Source organism: Orussus abietinus, unplaced genomic scaffold (genome assembly GCF_000612105.2).
Source record: "Orussus abietinus isolate OABI.00-Male unplaced genomic scaffold, Oabi_2.0 scaffold96, whole genome shotgun sequence".
NCBI lineage: Eukaryota > Metazoa > Arthropoda > Insecta > Hymenoptera > Orussidae > Orussus > Orussus abietinus.
In genome coordinates, this window is record NW_019394284.1 from 66781 (window position 1) to 92382 (window position 25602).

Consider the following 25602-nt stretch of genomic DNA (forward strand, 5'->3'; position numbering starts at 1 on the left):
CAATTGTGGTCACCATGGAATGTAGAAGACGGAGAGGGTTGGATTTTTCTGGAAGTCATTCATCGCGACGTAGACCAAGATTGGTATCGAAATTTCAAGAAACAACGGAATACGGTTTTTTCAAGCCGGGATCAGTGGAGCTAACTCCAGTTGAAATTCTGATCTTACTGATGTCAGGACCTTTGGATGTAGGCCTCTTTTAAATGGGGTTTGAGATAATATAAGAAATGATAACTTCTATTCAATCGAGGTCCCATCCTAAACCTTAAAAGTTTAAGATATTTTCATATCTTAAACTTGTAGGCCTAACGTAGAACCTTGTCAGGACCACATTTGGTCATTTAAAACCTGGCCTCGGTGCACCAATGTGCATATATCGACAATGAATGTATACATTGGATTGCCCGAATTAAGATAAAAAAAAACTGGAAGAAAAATCTTCTGCTCATTACTTCCCTGATTATATTTGGCTTTCACTGTTTAATCTGAAGCCATCTTTTATGCTTGCAGTTATCAATTTAAAAAACTCGAAATATTCTAAGGATTTACCTCTATACTTTAATTCATTAAAGCAGGATTGACCAAGACTAAAGTCTTCAAAATTGCGCAACTTAACGCAGCGGATTATAGCAAGTTAAAATAGGATTCAATTGGAAATGAGGAGAACGTAACAGGACCGGGCTCTAAAGACGATTAATTTTGACGTGAAAATCCCGAAGATCTAAAGTAGGTCTCATATTTGATTGAAGATTATTGAGATGGCAGATCATTGAGCAGAATGTTAACAGTAGAACTTAAATACCGAGGTAGGACCAATAGCGCGCTCGCTGAGACTGAAATTTCATTTTGGGAAGATTTTCCAGACTCGCCGGAAATTACCAAACGTAGGAGCCCTCTCATCCCGGGCAAAGTGAGGGGTTGCGAAACCGTTCTACACGGGGAGTACGCTGCTCCTAAGCAAATCGACACCCCTTACACTCGCCCCACTTCCTGCGCGCCCTACCGCGACCTACCGCAAAGTAAATGCACGTCCTACCGCGACCTACCCCAAAATGGATCGACCCTGCCAGGGATCGTTCCCTCGTCGACGGGGCTCCACTCCGAGCTGCGGAAGTGGGTATCTTTCACGAAAAAAAAAAAAGAAAAAAATCAACTTCCGTAGCCAGGAGGTGCATCGTAGAAATTTAAATGGGCCCTCCGGCGCGACCCCGAGGGATGTATCGACGAGGATACGCCAGCAACCCCGGGGTTGTGCACTCGGCTACCCCGGAGATCCGTCAAAAATCACGCCCTCGAGAGAGAAAGAGAGAGAAAGAGAGAGAGAGCTCTAGAGAGACTTCACAGGCGCGTTGATTTCGCCGAAGGGAAAATAGAGCCTACGCATTGAGAGTCGTCGAAAAAGCCTCATTGCGCGCGGCGAAGCTGCTCAAAGGGGGAATTTGCGAAATTCCAAAAAAATTCCCTTCCGACCTCCATTTTTCTCTTTGCCCTCCAACCCCTTCAGCCCGGTGTTATCGGAAACGCACCGAACTTCATCAAACGGACTGTAAAAAGTTGCTTCAAGACAATATTGAATGTTCATAGTACGTGCTCGTATCGTCTGCTTTCAATTTCGAACATTTAAATATTGGGAGGATATCTCCTATGTTCCGCGGTACTCTCTGTAGACTAATTTGGACGTTTCGAAAATCCATTTTACTCGCTCTTTACCGATGACGGCTATCTCGACATTGTGCAAATGATTACAGCAGAGATGCTTTCTTCTGAGAAGGAAATTGTAATATGGAAAATTTAACAAGATTCTTCAAATTTTTCTGTTTAATTTAGTTCCTTTTTTTATCATTAACTAAGTATTGCGCTGAAACAAATAATGATTTACTACTAGAAACAATGATTTAAGATGTCTTGAAGAATTAATTGTAGCTTTGTAAGTTTAATGAAGCTGAATTAGTGTTATTCGATTCAAATGCGCGTCTTGATGGCCGAGGATAAATATCTGCGGCTTTCGTTTCGTCGAAATAAGAACTTTATGCAAATTAATAATGCTATTTACATAAATGAACGGTTTATTCGCGACTGACTGCGTGTTTAATTTGCACGTTAACAAGCTTTGTGCTCGATACAAGTCATTTTTATTTAACCGAGACAAATGTTTTTCTCCGAAGTATTTGTTTTTATTACAATTTCGATTTTGAAGATACAATTTCACTGCTTCTTCTAATTAAACCAATTACAAATATTTGGTTTACATACCGATTGATTAACTGTACCTAATCGCAGGTATATTTTTACTACTGTCTATGAAAATTGTCCTGTAATTTGTCAATTACGAGAATTATCGAACGTTGATTACATTTTTGTTCAATATTATAGTTTGTCTGAAGAATGGCTAACCGCTAGGAAAATTAGAGAATAATAATCTCCGGTGCGTTTAATACTTGCAAGCGTAAGCGGTGTTGATTATAACGATGACCATATTCATGTAATAACAAGAAAATTATGTAATTATAGTCATTATTGAGATAGCTCATTAAAGGCAGGGGTTTAATTCATCTTCAAGGGGAGATCGTTTTTCATCGCTCTGAAGCTCTCTTCGTATTCGGAAATGTTTCTGCAGAAATAGATTACACGACTTTCGTGTATTACAGAATTTAACAAATTTCTGAATTTTGCTCGTTTTACATGAAAGAGGATGTAATAAATAAAAATTGAAATTTATAACGTAGAGACAGAGGTAACTCGAAAATTAACGTTTATTCCAGTAAAATATTCTAATGCTTATTTAAGTCAATGAAACTACGATTACGCGTACTCCTACACCCGTGTACTCTCACTTCGATGAAACAAAAAAAGAAATTCTTAATTATGAAAATTCGTTTTGGAACTTCAGCATTTATACCGGGATTAAAAGAGCAGCAGTAAAAGACTCCCCTCGACCCCAACTTATAACGGAAGTAACACTTTTCTACCCAAACGAGGACAAAAGTCACAACCCCAAAACCTCTGAGAACTTTCTTTTCTCTCATTTCAACAGCCCTCGGTGTTCAATTCAACTTCCCATGTTCATCGAAGAACTATTTATAATCGGTGGCCAAATTATTAATTACGCATGTTAAATTTGAATGATTGCAAAATAATTTTTCAATTGGAAAGTGAATGCATACATTATTTACGTTTGTTAAACAAAATAGGTATTTCAACGTAATTATAAAAAGTCACATATTGTTCATGAAACGTCAGACTTCAAGCAATTCCATAAAATGTTTCCAGAACCCTATTTGGGAACGATCAAAGCCTAAATTCTTTCCGGAAAGCACCAGGTGCACTTTTGCATAATCTTTCATATCTTGATCACCATACCCAACATTTATTAATTCTTCGCTTAATTTCCTCCTATCCATAGTATTTTCTTAAGACATCCCCAAGAATTCTCGATGAGATCAACCGTTGGTATCTCCATCGGAGAAAAACAAAGACGGAATTGCTAACATTGACCTTCCTATAAATTGGCCACCGACATCAGGTTCCAACGAAGGCTATTATTACACCCACGAATCGTGAGGAAAGCATCCGACACTCCTCCTAACCCTGCTCACGACACCAATTTCAGCTTTCCCGTAGACCGTCTCTTAATCCCTGAAAATTCAACGCGCCTAATAACCGGCAATTACCGCTCGCACCCGAATGCACGTGCAGGGGATTCTCTTCCGGTGTGGGTTCGGCGGCTGGGGTAAAATTTGTAGCCTTGCCGTGGAAGTAGAAACGGGCGCAGTAATCGATCACGGTCTTACCTGGATTATTGTCGGCGTTGGAGCTGAAGAGCACGCAGAGGCCGGTCTCGTAGTTGACCGCCTGGCAGGAGTCGTTGGCCTGACAGGTTTCCAGACAGTCGGTGAGCATGAGGGTGCCCGGGATGGATTCGAGCATGTTCGTGGGCGCGGTGTAAACGTATCCGGTGATGAGCTCGAAGCCCACCATTTCTGGATCGCACTCGTCCGAGCCGGCCGACGGGCCCGTGTAATCCGGGCCGGAAACGCCGGACGGCTCGGAGGCCGGGGACAACGCGGACGGCTCGGCCCCGTGGACGGCGAGCGTCGACGCGAGGAGCAGGAGTAGCGTCCTCGTCAGGATCCGACACTGGGGATTAATCATCCTAAGGCCGCTTCGTTACCTCCTTTATCTGCGAACAAGAAAGTCGGGTTCTCGCATGAGTACACGCGGAATGCAGCAATCGGACGCTCGCGAGCGGAGACTAATCGTTTGGGAGCCGGGAGCTGGTGGAAGCGTGTTCCGTCTAATGAAGAGCGCTTCGAGGCTCAACGTGTCTGGAGGGAATCGCATAATTCGGTGTCTTGGATGGAGCTCTCGAGGACTAAATCTTTCGGGCCGGAAAGGATTTTTTTCTGACACTTTAAGAGGTGGCACGGTAGGACAATTGTAACTATTTTTAGGAGGGAATTCCCTCTCGACCCTGCCCAGAGATATTTCAACAAAGGAAATATCGCGCTTTGGTTGCAACTTTGGGAACATGATTTAGTCATTTAAGTGCGGCTGTCTTCGGTACAGGTTATGGAAGGAAATTATTTTAGTCGAGGATGACCCTGGTTACGGCTGTACTCGCAACGGATCGCTTAATTTTATGTCATTTAAGTAGCAAAACGCGCGATCGATGCTTCACTTTTTGTGTCTATCAGTTCTCTTTTTGTTTTCTGGGGGGCCATCGATTTGCTAATAGACGGCTCGTATCGTTCTGACAGACGTAATAGAATTATCCGTCTCATCCTTCTGGGTCGGAAATATGTTTTTTTTTTTCGACGGCATTCGTATCGAACGCGTATACGGATTATTAGTTTATGTTTTTCTCTCATTTTCTTGTCATCCTCTCGAGTAACCGTTCCTTCGTGTTTTATCCTTCGCGCTCTGCTGAGTTTCAAAAAAGGAATAGTTGCTGAAGTGACGATTCGAGAGATTTACACGATTAAAATGTTTTCCTCCTATACAACGGCTTCATCGGAATCGTTCGGCATCGGTTTGGTACTTTTGTCTCGCATTCACTTTAGTACCTTTCAACCTATTCCAACGATATTTAAAATATCGGATATAAAAGAATTCAAATACGAAACTTCTGTCTCGCGTGTACCCTAATCGGGTGAATCTCGATCGTATCATCCGAAAAAATAATGACGTATCGTTAATTTCAAATCGAGTTACTTTTCATTTTAAAATCACCATCGAGTTTAGTACTCTCCCCGCCGCGCAAAACTACGAAAAAGGAACGAAATCTTTCTTCGCGGATATTGCATATTTTAAAGAACCTCGGTTTCCGATTCGCGACCTCACCTGTCACGCTCCGCACGACCGCACCTGCCGACAAATTCTTCCAACACGGGCGAAGTGAATATTAATAAATGTATGACTCACGGAAAGGAAGATGAAGGAGTCGAAGAATTCGCGAAGACCGGTGGCAGCGCGACCGACGCTAAGTTTCGGAAAAAGAACATTTAGTTCGGTGACATTCCAAGAGATTAGCACGATCAGTACATTTGTTTCTATTTACCGACCACCAGAACCGTTCGCACGAACCAAATTCACGTTAGTACCCTCTCGATATATTCCAACAATGTCTAAAAGCAATTGAAATTTTAAATCTCCGTCTCCCTTGTTAACCAATCGGGTGAATCAAGAAACTCATAACGTCGAAGTAAATTTCTAAAATGCGCTCGCATTCTCCACAATTTCTCTACGCATTCTAACTTAAGCCGCACATTGAAATAATCGTTAATTTATAAAACAATTGAACGCGATATGTTCGGTTTCGCGCGGAAATACCGTAAGCTCGAGAAAAATCTCTCTTCGGGAATTTCGTATTCCCGAGGAGTCCGGATTTCCGGCTCGCGACCTCACCTGTCGCGCCACCCGACCGCACCTGTCGACAAATCCCTCCACCCCTGGCGAAATAAATATTAGTAATAATGTATAACTCACGGAACGAACTACGAGGGAGTCGAAGAACTCGCGAAGGCTGCGGGACGAGCACGCGCGTTCGTTCCACCCGCTTGGAAATCACTGTGCCGAGCGCGCAATGGTGACTCCGCCGGTAACGGTGATCGGCCACCATACACCTGGCCGTGACTATTCCACGAGCAGCGGAGCTCGTCGTCTAAGCCGAAGAGAAGGCGGAGGCTTAAGGAGGACAGAAACGGTACGTGCGGCTCGCGGAAGGCCACCTTTGAAAACGGCCTTTTTCGACTCCCTCTCTTCCACTTCCACCGCGAAAGGAGCTCTTCCTTCTCCCCCTCCTCTCGAGCGCTCCGAGTCGCTTCTTTTCCCTTTTCTGCCCTACCGAAAAATCCGCTTTCGTTCCAGTCAAGATCGAGAGCGGCCCTGCTCCGCTAATCGCATAATTCGCCTCGAAATGGATCGGCACGCGACCCGTTAAACGGATTCGGCCACCTGATAGGTGGGGCTCGCTCTAAGGGCACTCGGATGCACCTCTTCGGCGTCCTTTGACTCTTTGAGGCACGGTGGTATTAATAGTGTCCCACCTTTTTAATTCGTGAATATGCAATATGTGGGACTATTTGAGTTCCACCCTATAACAACAAACTTAATTGGATTATTATTATGATTTTTTCTGTTTTTATATTAGTTATTCCTTTATTAATAAAAATAAACCAACTTTGTTCAATTTAAAAAGAAGATAAAGTTTCAGTGCAACAAGGGTCTTTTTATTATCTAAAATTCCGTGCCGCAAAGGGTTAAGGGAACTCGCCGTGAAATTATGGATCTCGGCTGAACCTCGAAATTTTCTATTCTTTTGATCGTTCGTTAACCACCGAACACGGATTCGCGACAACGATGTAACCGTTACAAATTTCTTTGTAACATTTAATGCAACATATATGTTATGTATATTTAAACGTTACGTTAATATTTTGTATGCATTTATATTGTTATAAAACGAATAATGGATCATACGCGTGACATTTCTTCAACGTCTTTTATGCCTCCAAATTCTCTATTCTTTTGATCATTCGTTAACCACCGAACACGGATTCGCGACAACGATGTAACCGTTACAAATTCCTTTGTAACATTTAATGCAACATATATGTTACGTGTACTTAAACATTACGTTAATATTTTTTACGCATTTATATTGTTATAAAACGAATAATGTATCATACGCGTAACATTTCATGTAACACATTATGTGTTATGTTAATAATATATGACTGCAATACTGTCAGATTTGTAACATTACGGAATGATAACAGTTCGGTAATATATAATGTAAGTGTATCTTTTAAGTAACTTTCGTTACATATTAAGTTATTTCAGGGTGAAAATGATGAATTATGAAAAAAAAAAAAAGGAAATAGGTCTTTAACGGGCCCTGGAATAGCTGATTAGCAGGAAGTTTTTTAAATTATATTTGATGTAGAAGAAAAGTATACATACATTTTTTAATGTATTTTTTTTTTTGGAACAGCATTTTCTCAATGGTAACTGTAACATGCCCGAAACTAATCGTCGGACCCAATTGCAATTATTCAGTTAAATTTACTGAACGTTTAACTTCCTGGAGCTAGAATCTTTATAAATCATGCAAAATTCGAAATTTTCGAATAAAAAAATAACTATGGAGCGGTTCAATATTTTTATTCCAAAGAAGAAAACCCGTGTGATCTTCAAACAAGGTTAAATACACCCAGAAAGTTTGAGGTTAATAAGACGTATAGTTTCCCTTTTTCTATTAATCCCAAAAGGCACTATATTTCTCCCGTCAAAATTCAGGACACTCTTTTACGTAATCGTTTTTGAAGATTTTTCGCCATTCGGAAAGGAATTCTGCCAGCAAATGACGGAACTTTTGGAACGACCCGAAGCCGTCCGTGTCAGGACCTGCGACTCGGCAAGAATGAGCTCGGTGGAATGAGAGAAGTGGCACTTGATCGCACAATCCCTGATCCAGGAATGCCTTTATCTATATCAGTTAGCAGTGATTTAGGTGGCGCTCGGCTGCCGGCGAACGGCGAGGAGCGTCGGGGCCGGGGACGCACGTGTGAACACGGCGACCCAGGCGTCGCGCCGGTGCCGGGCGGCCCCAGGTAACGGTCCCCTGAATATGTCCCTCCATCAGGGGCGAATCGCAGTCGCGATCTGGCGTCCATCGAACGGAATTTCCCGGGATTTTCGCGGGATTTTCGCGAAGGGGCGTCGCGCGGCCGTCGATTTACGAGGGCGATCCGCGTTGCGTCGCGTCGTTCGCCCGCTAATTGGGTGGTATCCGCTTTGTTGCGCGTATACACGCTAATAAAGACGCCGATCGGCGGATAGGCTTAAACACGGGTCCTCTTTCGGTCGAACAATGGTGCACGCCCATCCGCGAGGCGACGCCGTTAAGCCGCACGCGCGGCCCGTTATACGCGCCGGCGAAACCCACCGGCGCCGATGCATCTTCGGCGTTTCCTCGCTATCGTCCAATTTTACGGCACGCGCCGTAACCTCGTTACCGACTCGGGGTATCTTAGCTACACGCCGGGAATAAGACACGGAGGAGGAACGACGAGATAGGGCGGGAAATGGCCGCTCCTCGGGGCGAAAGGCCGAGCAATGACGCCGTTAACAAAATGTTTACCCTAGGTGGGCAATTTATTGCTCACGCCGGAGCTTCTCTCGTTATTTGAGATTCGACTCTCATTATTGCCCCCGCGAATTTGTCTTCTTCCTCCGCAAATATTTTCGTTTTAACGCTGGCAATCCTGTCGTTGCGTTTCTCTTCGACGGCAATGCCTGTAGTCGATTCCACCGAGCGGGCGTGGGAACCCCTCGAAACAGGAATCTCCGAGGGAAATACTACAAACGACCCAAGATTGACTGCGATATTGATTAAAGTTAGGCATCGTGGCCAAGAATTCAAAGATGATGATAAGGAATCATTCCTAAGCTTGCCGAAACTGTTCGGGCTGTGATGGATGACAAGGGGCGTTCTACTAAATACTGAGAGCATAGTTCTAGTCTAGGCTAAACGAATCAATGTTTTTCTTTAAATTTTAATTTTGAAAATGTCATGACATTCCTTAGATCTTCACGATTCCCCTGCCGAAGATTTAAGGTACGCCTCGTCTTACGAATTAGTGCTTTCATTTGACGAGGACCTGATAATGTGAGAGCGTCCTTGAGATAGTTGTACTTTGTTGCAAATTTCTTGTTGATGAGCATCGTCATTTGGGCGGAAGTGCTCGTAATAAAATTATCGGGGTGGACAAGAATAACGAGGTACTTGTTATAAACAAAGTGTAAATTCTCGAGGTAACAGGGAATAGTGCGCGATCGAAGTTGGACTACAGCGGTTGCCCTAATACCTGCTCTACTTATTGTCAGTTTCGATACTTCGGCGTATACCCCAAAGTATGAACAATACTCCGGGTCTCGATATCGAAGTGCCTCCGACATCGTAGCGTTAGATGCAGCTGGGTCGCGGAACTTATAAACCGATATAACCCGGTCAACCGGTGGCATAGTTTCTACTTTCTCCGTCGCGGCCCTATTTGACTTACCGCAATTGTTCCCGCTCCCGTTTATGAAGTATAAAATCACCAACTTCATAGTGTAACTTACAGATGTCATTTTCAATCCTGAATTTGTCGGTCTGCACCGCGGCGGCGTTGCGCTCTGGGAAGCGAGGACGAAACCTCGAAGAGAAGCCAACGAGGTAGAGCGAAAGTCGCAAGGGCAAAGGGCAAGGAAGGAAATACCATGCGCCGATATTTATAGGTCCGCCACATAAGTAGCGGACCAACGAATAGCAGGTTGACCACGAAATCGAGCACGCGCTCGCCTTGAACTCGTTTCGTGGCGCGCGACATTCCGGGACGGCGGCTTTATCGGCGTAACGGGGCATTAGGCATTCCTGATACTTGCTTCGGGTCAAGAGGACGCGCAAACTTACGCAGAAGCCGGTCACGCGTTCGAGTCTCTCGCGGAACTCGGGTACACCGACCACTCTGAGCTCGGTGAGCATGGCCGTTTTCCCTCCGGCCGAGGCCCTCTACCCCGGGCCGGACGGTACCGTACACGACTCGAACTTTCGGATATACTTTGCAGCGGAGTAGATCGCGTTACTTCATGCATCGAATTACTCTTTGGGTACCTAGCTGTGAGCTCTTCCATTACTTTAAAAGTGTAGTTAGTTCGATTCAAAGGGTGCAAAATTGACCATAACAAGTCTTCCCTTCGGTCGCGGCCCTCTACCCCGAGCCGGACGGTACCGTACACGACTCGAACTTTCGGATATACTTTGCAGCGGAGTAGATCGCGTTACTTCATGCATCGAATTACTCTTTGGGTACCTAGCTGTGAGCTCTTCCATCACTTTAAAAGTGTAGTTAGTTCGAGTCGAAGGGTGCAAAGTTGACCATAACAAGTCTTCCCTTCGGTCGCGGCCCTCTACCCCGGGTCGGGCAGTACCGGACGCGACTCGGTTTTGGATCTACTTTGTAGCATAACGGATCACGGTTTCTTCTGCATTAAATAACCACTTTAGGTCGGCAATTAAAAGCACTCCAATAAACTTAGAACTGGTATGTTTGATTTGTTGAGCCTAAAGTTGATCATAACGTGTTCTCCCTCCATAGCCGCGGCCCTCAAGAGTCGACCAGACCGACTAGTACCGCATTCAAATCAAAGTTTCGAATTTACAGCATAACGGGTCGTGGGTTCTTGTCGAATGATGCTTCCCTAGGTCGGTAATTAAAAGCACTCTGATTGGGTCGAATGTACATCTTGATAGCTTAATGTCGACTATAAGGTGAAGGTTTAAGGTCCGTGGCTACATTTCGCGCCGAGCGGTTCTTTCGAAACCTGGCCAATAAATATGGTCTCCGTATTGCTCACTATCGGTCGAATTTATGCTCCTCCTTTTGGCAATTTAGACTCCCAAGTTCTAAAAGTCTTGATGCTTTCTATTGACTATACTGACGAGTAGATTTATTGATAAGCGGCGCGTATAAATGGACGTAATTACACGCTTAGCCATTTAACACCAGACGTTTAGTGCGTCATATCGTCATTGAGTGCAGATGAGAGATAGTCGGTATTCCCACTCATATAGGTTAACGGTAAGATATTTCCATATTTTATTACAGTGATATGAAGTAGGAAACCACTATTTCTTTGGTCCGATGGCTGCGAGCTAGAAATAAGAGTCAGGAACGTGTCGTTATTGTTACAGATGTACAGTTACATCGATAAGTGGTACTTCTGATGCATTCACGGCGCTATATCGTATACCACTCTCGAGCATTTCTTCTGGTTACTCTTTTCTCCTGCTATGGACGATTTATATATCGTGCTGCTAAAATCTCGAAAGGCTGGGGGTACCTCGCTGTGTTCCTTGAAGCTACGTAAATCAAAGGTGAAGTTCCTACCTAAATGGTCGACCGATGCAACGAATGGAACGATCAGGAAGGTCCGTTTAGAACCTGGTTCCTCCCAGTCGCAATTATTCCACGTTCGACGACGACAACGTCGGTCACGGCGATACTTTAACTGATCGCATGAGCTACCGTCATCGATCACCAGCCCAGGAATTATAAAACCGTCCGCTAATGGCTCGCTGGACACTCTTCGCGCGCGGCCTCGAAGACGCGACCAGCAGGAAAATGCGAGTCCGATAACCAGGAAACTGGTTTATGCGATGCTCCTAGGTCTGCGACTCTAATGGCGACCGTCTACTGCCCAGTGACCAAGGAATACGGAAACTGCTGCGGAGCAAGGACTCGCATAGAGCGATCTATGCGGTGCCCGATGCCGCAGGACTCGCCAATATGAAAAATCCCCCTTTAAAGGAACTGGGGACTTCCGAGGTGGTCGTACCTTCGGCAATACGTGGGCACTTCGATGGAAGTGATCGATTAGCTACAGCAGTGAATCCGTTGGCTAAGTAGCTAAATAACAGCGAGTGGTCCGTACCCTCTGGATAGCCTACTTGGGTTCCACTGGTTTTGATAAATCACCGTTGATCGTCGCTGAAAAGGAGTTTCAACTCGATAAGAAACCGCTCGGAACGTTCACCGTAAATCTGAGCGAACAGGTATGGCTACGTGAGTTCCCATTATTACGAGCCAGGTGGATACCTTCATGGAAAGTCGTTGTTTCTTCCTCTTATGACTCTAAATTCACGTATCTAGGAGGAGCACCGTTAGAACCCTGAGACTCCGACCGACGTAATGAAACAACGTTTCCGTTTTCTAACTTGGAAAGGACTACGAAGTACCTACGTGGAATTGTTTGATATCATCATCCAATCTCATCACCATTGTTTATGTCGTAATTGACAGAAAGGAAGATGGTTTCAATGGGAAGCATAAAGCCGAGTTTTACTAAAGATGTTCTTAGGCGATACGGGATCCAGGCTGAGGATCGATATCGGCATAGGTCCAAACCTAGCACCAGTACATTACGTCTGTGGCAGTTAATTCCTGCACCAGACCTCAAAACATTCAGCAACCACCCGCTCTGTGTAATTTAATGAAACCACGTTGCGATTCGCTTCAACCCTTACCCTGAATCTTCACTTGGACTTTTATTCAAAGGTAATCGCTAAAACTGGCCTGAAATCGCCTCATTAGTGATAAATCACCTACCCCGGGCACTCCGTTTGCGACTTGGTTTTAACTTCAACGAACCTCGGATCTATCGTGGCGGTTTTACCATTTTCTAGCAATTACCCATATCGTCGAACCTGTGCTGTCTATCCAGACCATCGGGCTACGTTCGCCACACCTTCTGGAAACAAACCGTAACCATGTACCGAGCTCGTTCCACCTAATGAATACCTTCTACCCTGCGGCCCAGGGCGCCGCTCCTGGCATCGCACTCGGGTTTCGCGTTTCCGTGCACCTCGCAAAAGTAACGCAGCGTCGAGGGCGTAATGGCTCGCCTTTGGCTGCCCGATCGGCGAGCTGTCGCGCGCCCGTGATGGATCCGTGGACACGGGGGGCGCCTAAAGTAATGTGGTAATTAAACTTTAGTCGCATTATGCAGACCCTCTCGCGGCGAGTGTCGTACGGGAGATTGATGGTGGCCCTCCGCCGCTCCCTGGCAGCGTTGGCTCTTCTCGCCCTTTCGCTTTCTCCTTCTCACTCCCTCGGCAACGTGCCTTGCTCCGTCTCTGTTTCTCTCCCTCTTCGACGCGTTCTCCATTGAGCGGTGTCACGCGCCGTGAGAGCAGCCTTTATCGCGACCGATACAAAAGCTGGCGTGCGGAGATCGAGCCGTCCGATGGCGATTAAAGATCTCGTCACGCAGCGGCGTTACGTGCCGTTCGTTCCTCCGTTCCAGTTCGCGGGATTTGCATGGAGCTTTTCCGAGCTGGCTGTTTCTCCTAACAGCCTTCCTGGGTTTCGGGGCGATGATTGTAGGTGCCTCTAAGGGCATCATCTTGATCGGTCACCGATAATGACGGCGGGGAATGTCGCTACTGGAGAAGCCCTCCATGACGCATGATTTTAGAGTTAACTCCTGGACTAGAGATCTTGACGAACGTTCAGAGAAAACGACATCTTATGGCTCTCGCACGAGTTGATAAAGAACGGCTCAGGAAGTCTTTTCGTTAAATGTCTCTTAAGAGTTCAGTTTGTAACACATAAATCGCTCTCCCCAAATTGTTTAAATCAAATAACATTCGGAATACACGGAGTTTAAAGTTACGTGAAAGGCGTCAAGAAACTTAATTGTCATCGGTAAAAACAAATTCTTTTAACCAATGTATCATAGCGCGTCGTTGCCAACGTTTCTATTTATATTGACAGTTGTGTCGTACTACATTGAGAATTTTATGGAATGGCATACTGCATATGTCGTTTCGGGAGAATTATTACAAAGAGATAAAAATAAACTCGAGAAGTCTCCTGGATTTATGATTTTTCTTTTGCATGGACGTATAATTTTTCGATTACCGTCGTGTTTTAAATTATTAAGAATGTTTCCTGACGCTCTCAGACATTCACTATGTAGCTTTCAGTAAGTAAATAATGCTGTATGTGACCAGAACATGTCGGTTCTGGTGTAAGCTGAATAAACAAAAATTTTCTTGGAAAATGCAATGTTTTCAGTGCCATAAACGATTTTGACACCTCTACAATTACGTGGTGAAATTTCACACAAATTGGTTCACGCATGTTTAGAAAAAGTGCAACCACAGAATTTGGTCGCCACCGATCGGTAAATCGGTCACCTTTCATTTCAGACCATAAAGAAAAAAAATGCCCAATGCATCGGCATTTACATACCCATCCCGTGTTCAGCGCATGTACACAGGAACTCCACTTTCACAACCCGTGCTAACCACCAAACGAAATCGATCCCAACACCATTTCCCCATCGCTTCGCGTTCTAGGTCGGGAACCGGTGCTAGGCGTTCTTTTACCGATGCAAAACCTCGTGCTTCCCGCACCGGTCGTTCCATCTTCATCGGAAAAAAGACCACTCGAAGAAATAATCAGATTAGATAGCACCTCCCGTGATACGGTGCGGCCTGTCTCCCGGTGCGGTTCGTTTTTTGTGTGTACTTCCCGGTGGGTAAAGTACCGGAGAAGCCACGGACTTGCGATACGACCTGGGGGACGGATGAATCCTCCCTGAGTTGAATCTTCCTCGAAACGAGGGAGAACCTCCCTCCCTGGACCTGGTAAATCGCGCCCGAGAGAAATCGCGTTATCGAATCTCCCCTTACGCTGTGTGCGTGCACATACGTAAAGAAATCGGGCATTATACCTATGTACATTTAAACCCAGCCCTTAAACAATCAGAATCTCGGTGCAAATTCCTCTGAGAGAGGAAACGTGAATTCGACATAATGCTACATAGTAATCATCGACATTTAGTTTGGAATAATTTACTTAGTGATGTACTTTACGACTTGTATGGTTAATATAATTTGGTATACCTTGTTATATACGTAACCGAGAAGGAAGTATGTGGTGCCGGTATTTAATAAAACAGTAAATTAGAAACTGCATCAGCTTCGTAATTATTTGATTTACATCAACGGCTTGTGTTGTTTATCTGTAATTTTCTGAAGAAGCAACAATTCTCCGAAATAGCTACTGTTTTATGCGTCCAAGTGATGTAAATCCATTAAGTTGGTGTCGTGTTATCGGCTCGTTCACAAGTTTAATTGCGGATCACGGGGTCTTGGATTTACGCCCCGAGGGAGCATCAATCGTTCACGGCGACGACGCGATGAAACACCCTGGAAAAGATACCGTGATCCCGCGAAGGTGCGATTTAGCATGTGAAAAGTGGCGGTCGGTGCACCAGTGCAGGTGCCCGTATGCGATGAGTGCACCGGGTCTCCGGTCGGCGCAATTTTCACGGAAGCGGCTGCACTCTGGCTGCCGCTGCCAAGGTCGAGGAACACCTGTAAAGGCTACCGGTGGCAAGCCGGCAGTTACCTTCGGCAATGGTACACCGCACTCTGATTGTCATTACCGTTGCTTCTCCATTCGCCACTTAAGCATACTCTTTCCTGGGTTTACTGCTCCCGGGAGCTCGTAGTTTCTACTCCACCGGGCTGCCGTTCGACGCCGGCATAATGGACCGAGCTCGTAACGTCGATTGCCACCGAGATGAAATATTGGGACCCGACTCGGCGTAAATCTCGCCGTCTTATATCGAGTGGACGAGCGCTTTGTACGCTCGATTTGTCCGAACCCTACCGAACTGGAGACGGGCTCCAGATCGGTCTCGGAGGTTCGAGAGCTCGGCTAAAGTACCGAGAACAATTGCAAGACAAGGGGTCTCCGAGAATGCGACCCGCGTTCGTTGGGATTGACTACTTATTACACCGAAGAAGATCAATTCCGGTCTAAGTAAGTTAGGGATTCGCGCCTCTGCAAAACTGGCTTGCCCATCGATTCCGATCACCTTTTTCGTGGTAAGTAAATGATAAACTAAATCAAGGACCACCACGACCATGGTCCTGCACGGTCGAGTCTTGGGCCAGGTCTTGTAAATACGGTCAGATTGATAAGACCAAGACCAAGATCTCAAAGCCTAGACCGATGTTGCTCGTCGCTAACTTTAAATCTGCTTTCCAAAACGATCCGCCCTTCATTCCGTAACCGCAAAACCCTGCTACGATAAAGACATTCCCAGAGACACCTCGCTAGCCAAGGGCTCGGTTCCGTGATGGGTGAGCCGAAAGGGGCGATCCGGAGGGCGGCGTAAAACTTGCGGACAATCCGCGGAAACGGGAGGCACGGGAAGGAGCGAGATAGAGAGTAACAGTTGCGGTGGCAGTGAAACGTTATCGCTGGGCGATCGTTATGGCCGAGGTAACAGCTTAAAGAGATACCGGTCGTTAGATTTATTAGTAATCACGTCGGCGTCACTTTTCCGACGTTTACAGGCTCGTAGGCAGCGACCGGGCGACATCGGCGTCGCCGTAACGGCGAGTAACCGTGAAAATTGTGGCCTCGTCAGGATTTCATTCTTTCCGCGGAGCATACGGCCGGGGGCGGAATCGATGGGAGGGTCGCCGTTTTATCGGGATATTCGGGAGCCGCGGAACGGCCGCGGCGCCTCCGCCTCGTCCGGCACTTCCGCGGAGAACGGACGAGAGCGCCTAGCTCGTAACGAATTAGCGACGCGGCCAGTAATGGCTGAATAATATCGCGCCGTTGATACAAGGTGTATTAGCATGGTTAATGCACGTGGCTGTACATCGGACCGCCGGCCAATTTCATGGAAAATTGTAAGGCTCGTCCTGGTGGCCGAATCGGCCTTCGTCCTGGCATCGAAGTTATCTTAGCCAAACTAGTTTAGCAAAGAAAAATCATAGCAATCAAACGAAGCGCTCTTGGTCAAACCTCCGAATCCTCTATTGTTTTGATCAATCGGTTTGCCGACAGAAATTTCGGTCTCACACGGTTCACTAAGAACCTCGAGTTCATTTTTCTCGTTAGAACCTGTACATCCTCGGAACGTTCCAATTCAATTGATGCTTGGAAAATCTCGGAATGGAATGGTTACTTCATATTACTTATACGGATTAGACCTGAACATCTTCAAACTGCCAGTCACTAGAGGGAGACGCAGTAAATCTAATTAGGGAATGTAGGGGATAATGGGTTAATTACATGGTTGCATTTGCAAAAAGTAGAACCTTAAATATAATTATATAATGTTTAATTTAATGTTTCAGTTTATGATATTAATTTATATGGATCTTTGCTCGTAGGGTCAAGGATGATTGCAGGGATCTCATAGACGAAACGAGGCTCGACTGAGCGTTTAAACTTCAGGTTTTCGAGAATTAACCGAGTTTCGATCTAATGCTCGTTAAAACTTCGATTTTACAAAGACGAAAGTGAACTGCATTCGAAGTTCAAATGAGACAGATTTTGTTAACGCCTTCCTATCATCAATTCTCGTATTATACTCGAAATCCTCACGTGCGTCTCTAGGCCTATACGAGGAAAATGTTTCAAACTTGGGCGGGCACTCATCTAATCCATTTGGTCGGATGACTTATTAATTTTTTCTCGATTTTCCCCGATAAGCGCGGGGGCGTTTCACCCTGACGTTCCTTATAAACAAGCAGTCAAAGTTTCCCGGCGTTCGCCCGTCCCGACGCCGCGTCGCCCAGGACGCCGTCCGAGCCGGGCGTCGCGATTTAAATATCTCCGCGCAAACTTCCGCGGGTACATATTTTGATGAAACAGCTTGGAGGGAATAAAACGATCCCGAACTCGCCGAACTCATGCATAAAGATTGCCGGCGTCCCCTGGGCGTCCCGGCGTCGATGTAGGTACACCGGGCGTCCGGTTTTCAGACCGTCTTCCACCTCTTCCCGAGGTAATTAACGCGGACGTGCCTCCTTGCCGTCTTGCTCCTCTCTTGCATCTCCCTTGATCCTCCCTTGCTCCTCCCTGTTTCCCTTACTCCCCCCATTTCCTGGGAGTTGGTAACTAGGCGGTCAATACGCCGCCTAAAACTAGCCCTCGGGACCGAATATCGCGTGTCCTTTGCAAACTCCTAACACGCGTTCTCTGCCCCAAGTCTTGCGAACCTTCCGACCTGCACGACATACGCACGCGCAAGGGTGCGTACACCCTGTGCGTGGGGCGTGATTCGTGATGTGAAGCAATGCCAAGCACCGATGTGGACCGAATTTGGGCGCATCTTTCATACACCCTAGTTTTGTGCAAGGCGCGCCGCACATCACGAATACGCCCCATACATCACGCTTCACACCCCACATGTTACGAATTGCGCTCCACATATCACGCTTCATGCACGATACGTCACGAAGCGCGCTCCACATATCACGCTTCTCGTACCACACGTCCCGAATCGCGCTCCACACGTCACGAATCACGCACCACGCATAGCGCATAGACATCTTCCACACAGTCGATCGCGGCCCTCCAGTCGGCGTCTTTGATGTTTCGCGGTGGCAATCTAAATATGACTCGTGGAAATTTGCGACGGGGTAAAACCGATGACTGCACCCTGCCAAGCTAAATGCCTCCCTCGAGGATTTGCATAGCAGCGTGTGTATAGATGTCTCGATGGAGCACACGCGGCAAAGTGGCACGGTGATTGCTTGTCTCCTTTATATTCGTATTTGCGCATCCGCGTGAATTAGTAGACGCCGGGGAGAGAGTGGTCGCAAAAATCGACGTAACGGCCTTTCCCTGGATATTTCTAGTTATCGCGTTACGACGTGCCGTTACATTGTTCAGGAACGACTTCGTCGTTGGACAAGTCAAGCGATGCTGTCGCGTAGGTATTGTCTGTAGAATTTATAGGGTCCTTTATCCTCCTCGTGTCCGGGCCCATTATTTTGGCGAAATGTGAAGGTTGTAAGATATTTATATTAATATATGCCAAATTGACCCACATTTAAATCTATTAATTTACCCTGCATCTTTGGGCCACACTTACCACAGCACCCCAACTGCACCGCCAACTGACTCGTACATGTTTAATATCCCCGACCGTTTGTAACAACCCTTCTCGGTGAATTTATGAGATTATTATCATGCAGTAATTTCCATCCCACTCCCTTTTTAAAACGATTAATAGGACCCGATACTAGTTGGACGAATGCGTCAACGACGCACGCGTTCGCGCGATTGTCCGGTCAAAGCTTTGCGGGCATTTCCGATACGCCGCGTTGAGCAGGCATGCCTCGGGGGACTCTTCGGTGACAAAACGGCACCTTTGATACGCGGCGACGACGGAACCGTGAGAAGAAAACGTCGAGTGGCCAAGCGGCGCCATTCGCGGGAGGGTGGCAGGCGGAACGCACTTGGCCAAGGCGCGCTCGTCATCACTCATAATAATTATTTTCCCATATGTGCGCCTGGCCGGTAACGAACCAGCCAGGAGCTAGCGGCCACTATCTCCCGTGATTTATAACAATTTCAGGTCCGACTGCTATTCAGGAGAGGGTTCGCTCCCCTCTCGTCGCGGTCTCCTGGGCCAGCTCCGACCCTACGGCTCCCAGCACCGCTATGTCGGCATTCGACACAGAAGAACAACGGGTAAACCCGAAGAGGCAGATATTGTCGTCGAACCTCGCTTCGAAAAGTTCCGTTTCCAAGTCTCCATAAGGAACATTTCATAGCTCGAAGTTCGTAGTAGAGGAAGCCGAGGTCAAACATAACACGGGGCAATTGTAGCGAACGTTAGACATTTCTTTCCGTGAAACTTGAAAAACCGTGCCGAGACAGTGGAAGCTTCCCGTTGACCCCATGCCCGTCTCGCAGAGGTTTCGCGTTTCTTAGACCAGACGTTTCGTTCTTATCGGCATTTCTCGCGAATTGTCGAAGATGAGTAACACTTTCGTGCGTTCGCTATTTTCGGTTTTTACTAAACTCGGGGGTATTATATTTACCGAGTCGTAGGGAGACATTGCAATTAATCATAGAAACAAAACCGTGAAAATCGTCAAAATGGGTCTCGGTCCTTCTTACCAAGTATTGAAGAGGTATTATTAAGAACGAGGAGTTAAAGAAGTAATCTCCATTAATCCAGAAGTAAAGCCATCAGTCGACTGACTTCCTCGCGTCCTTTGGTAAACACCAAGAGACGAACATTAAACGTTTTGGGGAACGGCGCACCCGGGGGTACGGTACACCGTTTAAAGAAAAATAAATGCCCGGCAGACCTATATTTAAAGTAAAGAAACGCGGCACTCGGTCGAGGCCCGTGAACTTGTCCGAGACGCTACCCGGTCTCTTGGTTCCGGCACCTTGCTTTCTTTTCTTTTAAATTCCAGCCGATACCATCGCACCGACGGGACGATGAAAAAAGGTGTTCAAAATGGAGTGACGGATCATCGATCAACCTAGCCTCTGACTACCAAATCCAATCGGATAGATCCAAAATCCCACATATACAGGGAGGGAAAAAAACTTCCCGTACAAATTTCGACCTTAAAACGCTTCAAGGCTCCCGTGCAGTCAAAAGGCATACATTTTGAACATTTGTCGTGTAAAGAAACCCGGTAGAGTATCGCGCCAAGTATACAGACGGGAATTATTATCCGCGACGTTTAGCTTGGCGCGTCAAACTGGACAGGGAAAGTCACTTTCTGAACCGCTTGAACAAGTAACGTCAACTTTAACCAGGTAATCGAGATTGGACTGTATTTTAAGTTGGGCAGAATCCTCAGGACTCCGTTGCTTCCTTCGAGCGAAGTCGAATCTCGTGCACGGGAACTTTTTCTCCACTCTGTATCCGGGTCCGTGAGAGCAACTCGCAGCGGCACGGGCCAAGACGCCCCGCGGAGTCCTCCGGGGTCTTCGGGAGCGCGGCGGAGACGTCTTAATGGAGGTTGAAAGATTAAAAAGACGGGGGGTTTTCACCTGGGGCCGGCGGCGGGCGCGCAGGTGTTCCGGGACGGGTCGTCGCGGATAAAATTTCCCGGGAGGGGCCGACACCCCGGCGACGTCGTCCATGTCGTCGCGCGGACCAGCGCGATCCAGGCTAGGTCGATCGTCGATCATCGTCGGGACACCTCGGCGTCGTCGTTATCGGAGGCGGGATGCGGACGCACAATTTGTTAGCGATCTCCCGTAAGGGGTTAAGCTCTCTCCCCTGGAGAACGGCGAGGCTCGTTCCGCCGTTACGAGGACTCGCGGCCTCGCGCTGTCGTTACGCGCGTAACAAACGGGCAATGAATCGCCGCCGGGGGAGGAAAGAGGAAGCGTACTCGATCGCGCATAACGCAACGACCGTCCCGGCGCACCGAGAAGCGTACACTTACGGCTTCGTTAAGGAGTCCGGCGAGCGCTCGAGCTAATTGCGCGAAGGCTAATACGATATGCGCCCGAGCGGGGCTAAACGCGCGAATGAGCGAGCCGGCTCGAGCGCTCATTAACGACTGCGTTTCCATACCTCGAATCGCGGAAAAACGACGACCGAGCGCCGCTTTTTCGAGGCCCCTCGGCTCAACGCGAGTCTGGCCTCCACCCATTCGAGATTCCCGGGGATACGCGGTATCGAGGCCAGACGACTTCCGATTGTTTTCGGGAAGCGCCAGCCTAACAAGGAACGTTTCCAACCGTCCGCCTTCGATCTCGTTCATTCCAATACACGGTGAAGAGTATAATAGTATAATCGATACGTATTTTTATCCATCGACGATCGTCTATGCGAAGGGGTGGAAGATTTTGCGAAAATTCCACTTAAATACTGATTCTCGTAGATTCTATCGAGGGATTTCCACGGAACTCGGCATGAACGTGTTCCAGGCCAGGAGGGGGCAAATTCGTCTAAGAATGCGACGCCTCCTCGAGGGAAAATTCGCTACCCTTGAAACCTGATTTTTTTTATCCCATCTCGTAAATAACTGTATTCGTATCGTTACGTTGAAGTCCCTTGAGATCATTCACGAGAAACGATATTTCAGTAGAATTTTCAGAGAAAATTTCGGGGTTGTTTCTCCGTTAAAGACCCTTTAAAGGAAACTTCCGGGTCTTAGATTTCTATTCCATTCGACGTAAATTAAAACGAACAAGGTGGGCACTGGAGACGTTTCCTTCTTAGGTCACGAGGATTCGAAGAAGGCTAGAATCGTGCGGCGCGGCAGGGTGGGCGGAATGTGATTTGATTTCCAGGTTCATTATGTACGAGCTAACAAGGTTATAACCCTAAAAGTGCTAATACGCGCCCCCGGCCGCGAGGGGCGCTGGCGGGCTCGTAAAGTCGCGCTCGTAGCCGCGATCGAGCGGTTCTTCGCGGTTACGTCGGGATTAACTCCTCTCGGGGGTGAAACTTTAAGTTTCCCTCCACTCCGGGCACGACTCGCGCGACACGTAGAAACGATAAAAATGTTTGACGCTCTTGGGTGCCGTTCCCTCTACCCCCTTGCCCGCGTTTCCAGCCGGATCCTCGCTCCACCGGGGCTCGGCGTCCAAGTGCGCTTTATAGAGTTACGATGTTATTAGATCGGCGGGAAGGGCGACGTGAAAATATAATTTCCGGTCGTGGAACTAGCTGCCGGGATCCGTCGCCCATTGCTCTCGCGAGAGAACGAGTGCTGGTGCCCCGGTGTGTATGACCATTTGAATTGCTATCACGGCGCGGCTCGCAGGGGCGAGGGAGTAAACGACCGGCCATCCCAATCTTATCGCGATGCGGAAATTATTAATTTAATGCTCACAAATCGGCTTCCTTGGTTGGAGCCATGGTGCCCCAGTGAGTAAAACCTTTCCGTTGTTGCGCTATCAGGGTGGAGGTTACGAATTGAGAGATTATCCAGAAGGAGCGAGAAGCTCTACGCAATTAGTTTTTCTTTTCTTTAATGAAACTTCTTATGGAACGGTAGTAGGTGTAACTTTGCATGCTATGAAACGAACCCGTTTCGGAGGATGGAAAGCTTTTTTTATTTAGAATAAATTACTATTTAAATTCACCTTTGTATTTTAGTATCAATTGAATTCCCGTAAACGTTTTGAAATCAATCGGTAGCTGTGTTTCGGGCTTAAGCAAGTGGATATTAAAATCGCTGTTCATTGTTATTGGTTTTATGCCCTGAACGGACACTATCATGCGCATCTGGACATTTAGGGAAAAAGAAATTAAGAATAATTAATAATATGTCGTGGAAGTTTCACTTTCAACTTGCGTGGCGGTCACATGACGATTTTATTTAGATCGACTGTTGTGTAAACATTACGTTAAAATATGTGCTCAATGAATTGTCAAATATAATTCGCAATTGCCTTTGTCATTAATAGTGGTTTTGAAGTATTAATCAGATTTATTCATTCTTTTCGGCGAAGAGGGTTGTCAAAATTGTGCGGAAGTAAAGTATTAATTATTTTTCATTAATGGAGGGGATAAATATATTTATAGGCCTGTAACTTTGAATACAAAGGATATCTGATGATATTTTTTAAGATTTAAATGGCAAAGACTCTATCGAACAGATGTAATACGCAAATATGCGGAAAAGATTAACTCCGTATCGTTCCTCGCGTAAACAGGGTTGCCCAGAAATATGTTTCCCTCCATTTATCTGCTCGGTGTTAATGTCCATTATACATCCGATGTGTGTTTCTTCCGTACGGATAATTAACCTCTTTACCCACGCGGTGTCACACTGGAACAACAGATTAAACTTTTTCTCGTCGTGCTTAAAACCTTCCGTTACCTCTTCCTCATACTTTTTCTTCCCGTGTTCTACATCGCGTTTCTCTCTTTTTACGGGATTAAACGACTGAGTTGAAAAATGAATGAAATCATAACAACTATATGTTACGATTGAGTCAGTAAAAGTAGATACGACATAATTTAAAGATCCGAGTTACAGACATATATAATCTGTTATAAATTCAATGGATACGTTTGTCGACGTTATCAATTTCTTTCGTGTATCCACGTATACATGGCACATCTATATTTATGGGATTCGAACGTACGCCTTCACTTTGGAGGTACTTTTACATGGAGGAAATTAGCCCACCGCCTCTGTCCTGATAGGCGAATCCACTCGCCCCCGGGCGAAGCTCCTTCCGGCTTTCGTTTCGCCGCGAGTTACTCTCGAAATTTTCCTTGCATTTAAATTGAAACGAAAGCCCGTCTGAGACCTCGCGACTTCGCCGACTCGGTTTTATCTCCGGGGAAGATCCCTGCGAATTTCGCACTTTCGCCTCCTTCAGCGTCTCGGGTGAGCAACTCAAAGGCTGCAAACCAGGGCGGCGGGGGTAATAGATTTTCCCGAGGTAGTTATACAAACAAAAATTACTTCATTAAAACACACAAGGGTTGCCTATTCCGAGAGAGCAATTACTACGTTTTACCCCGGGGAATTAAAATTTTAGCAAGAATCACTTTAATACCCTCAGCATCCATATTACATATTACATCTTCGTACGCGTATGCGCTTGTCTTTATGTTATGTATTACACACGCATTTATGAGTTCACTTTGAAGACCGACAAGCCACCCCTGAGATTAATATTAAAGCTTCTAGGTTTAATTACCTCACGTTATCGACGTTTACATTTATATTGACAGTTGTGTCGTACTACATTGAAAATTGTACGAAATCGCATGCATCATATACCATTTCAGGAAAATGACTACAAAGCGATGGAAGTAAAGCTCAAGAAATTCCCTGGCTTAATGACTTCCGATTCTCAAATTGATTACAGAGCCATTTGTTGCATTTAGTGCCAACATAATATGCGTTAACTTCGTCTTGGCACAAAAGTTCCGAAGACACTTTCTTTCCAATAACCGAATGTCCCAAATTGTTACGTGGCGGTTCCGACACTTATGCGTCTCACATCAGTCTTCAAAAATGACATAATAATCGAAATATAGGAGCATTTTGATTCTTGTCCAGATAATGCAACCGTGAATTTGATTAGAGTTCAAACTTTAAAATACTCAGGATATTCCTTAGATCTTCAGGATTAATATATCAGAGGACGATAACGTTAGTCGTGGCCTATTTGCAAGACCGTAACCAATTTTGCCCATCACTAGTTTCACTTGGAGCGGGTTTAATTAAAAACTATCTAATTACAATTCCCTTTCGAAATTTCACGAGGATTCCCTTTGTCTAGTCAAAGCCGAAGGCGATTTTTTAATTGGCGAAGAATTCGAAGTAGTCCCCGCAGAGCGTCTCCCGTTGGCCGCGCGTGCTTGGCCGCAGCAGGGCCGGTCCTTTCTTTCGAGTGAGAACGTAACCTGCGGATTTATGGCGCGCCGAGGGTCGGCTTCCTCGGTTTTTATTAGGGACGTGATTTACCGCGTGACGGTATTAACACCGTCGGGAAGCAACCTCGTAGACCCGGCCCGACCAAACTCGCTTATCCAAGCCCGGAAAACAACCGTGTCGGCTGATGCCGATAAACTCAAAGGCTGCGGGATTAACCTCGTTAGCGGTTGGGGTCGTTACAATCATTATTACGGGAGCGTAAATGCGACTCGGGCATGGCAGGGTAACTGCTCGACGAAACCCCGATGGAGAGGCGAGTCGGCCCGTCGACGAGACGACGTCGTCGCGCACCCTCCTCGCCATCGACGGCGGTTCGCGTCGCCTCGCACCACCTCCGGAAACCGTACAGC

General features: G+C 46.4%; 1 protein-coding gene across 1 annotated transcript in view; it reads right to left on the reverse strand.

The window, feature by feature from the left end:
- Positions 1-6044, reverse strand: part of LOC105698989 — a 72792-nt gene extending 66748 nt beyond the window's left edge. Inside the window, exons 1-2 of the mRNA XM_023434958.1 lie at positions 5986-6044; positions 3792-4180 (exon numbers count right to left, since the gene is read on the reverse strand). Coding sequence (XP_023290726.1) covers positions 3792-4152 — 361 coding nt within the window. The 5' untranslated portion in view covers positions 4153-4180; positions 5986-6044. The remainder of the gene's footprint in view (positions 1-3791; positions 4181-5985) is intronic.
- Between the last annotated feature and the right edge of the window lie 19558 nt (positions 6045-25602).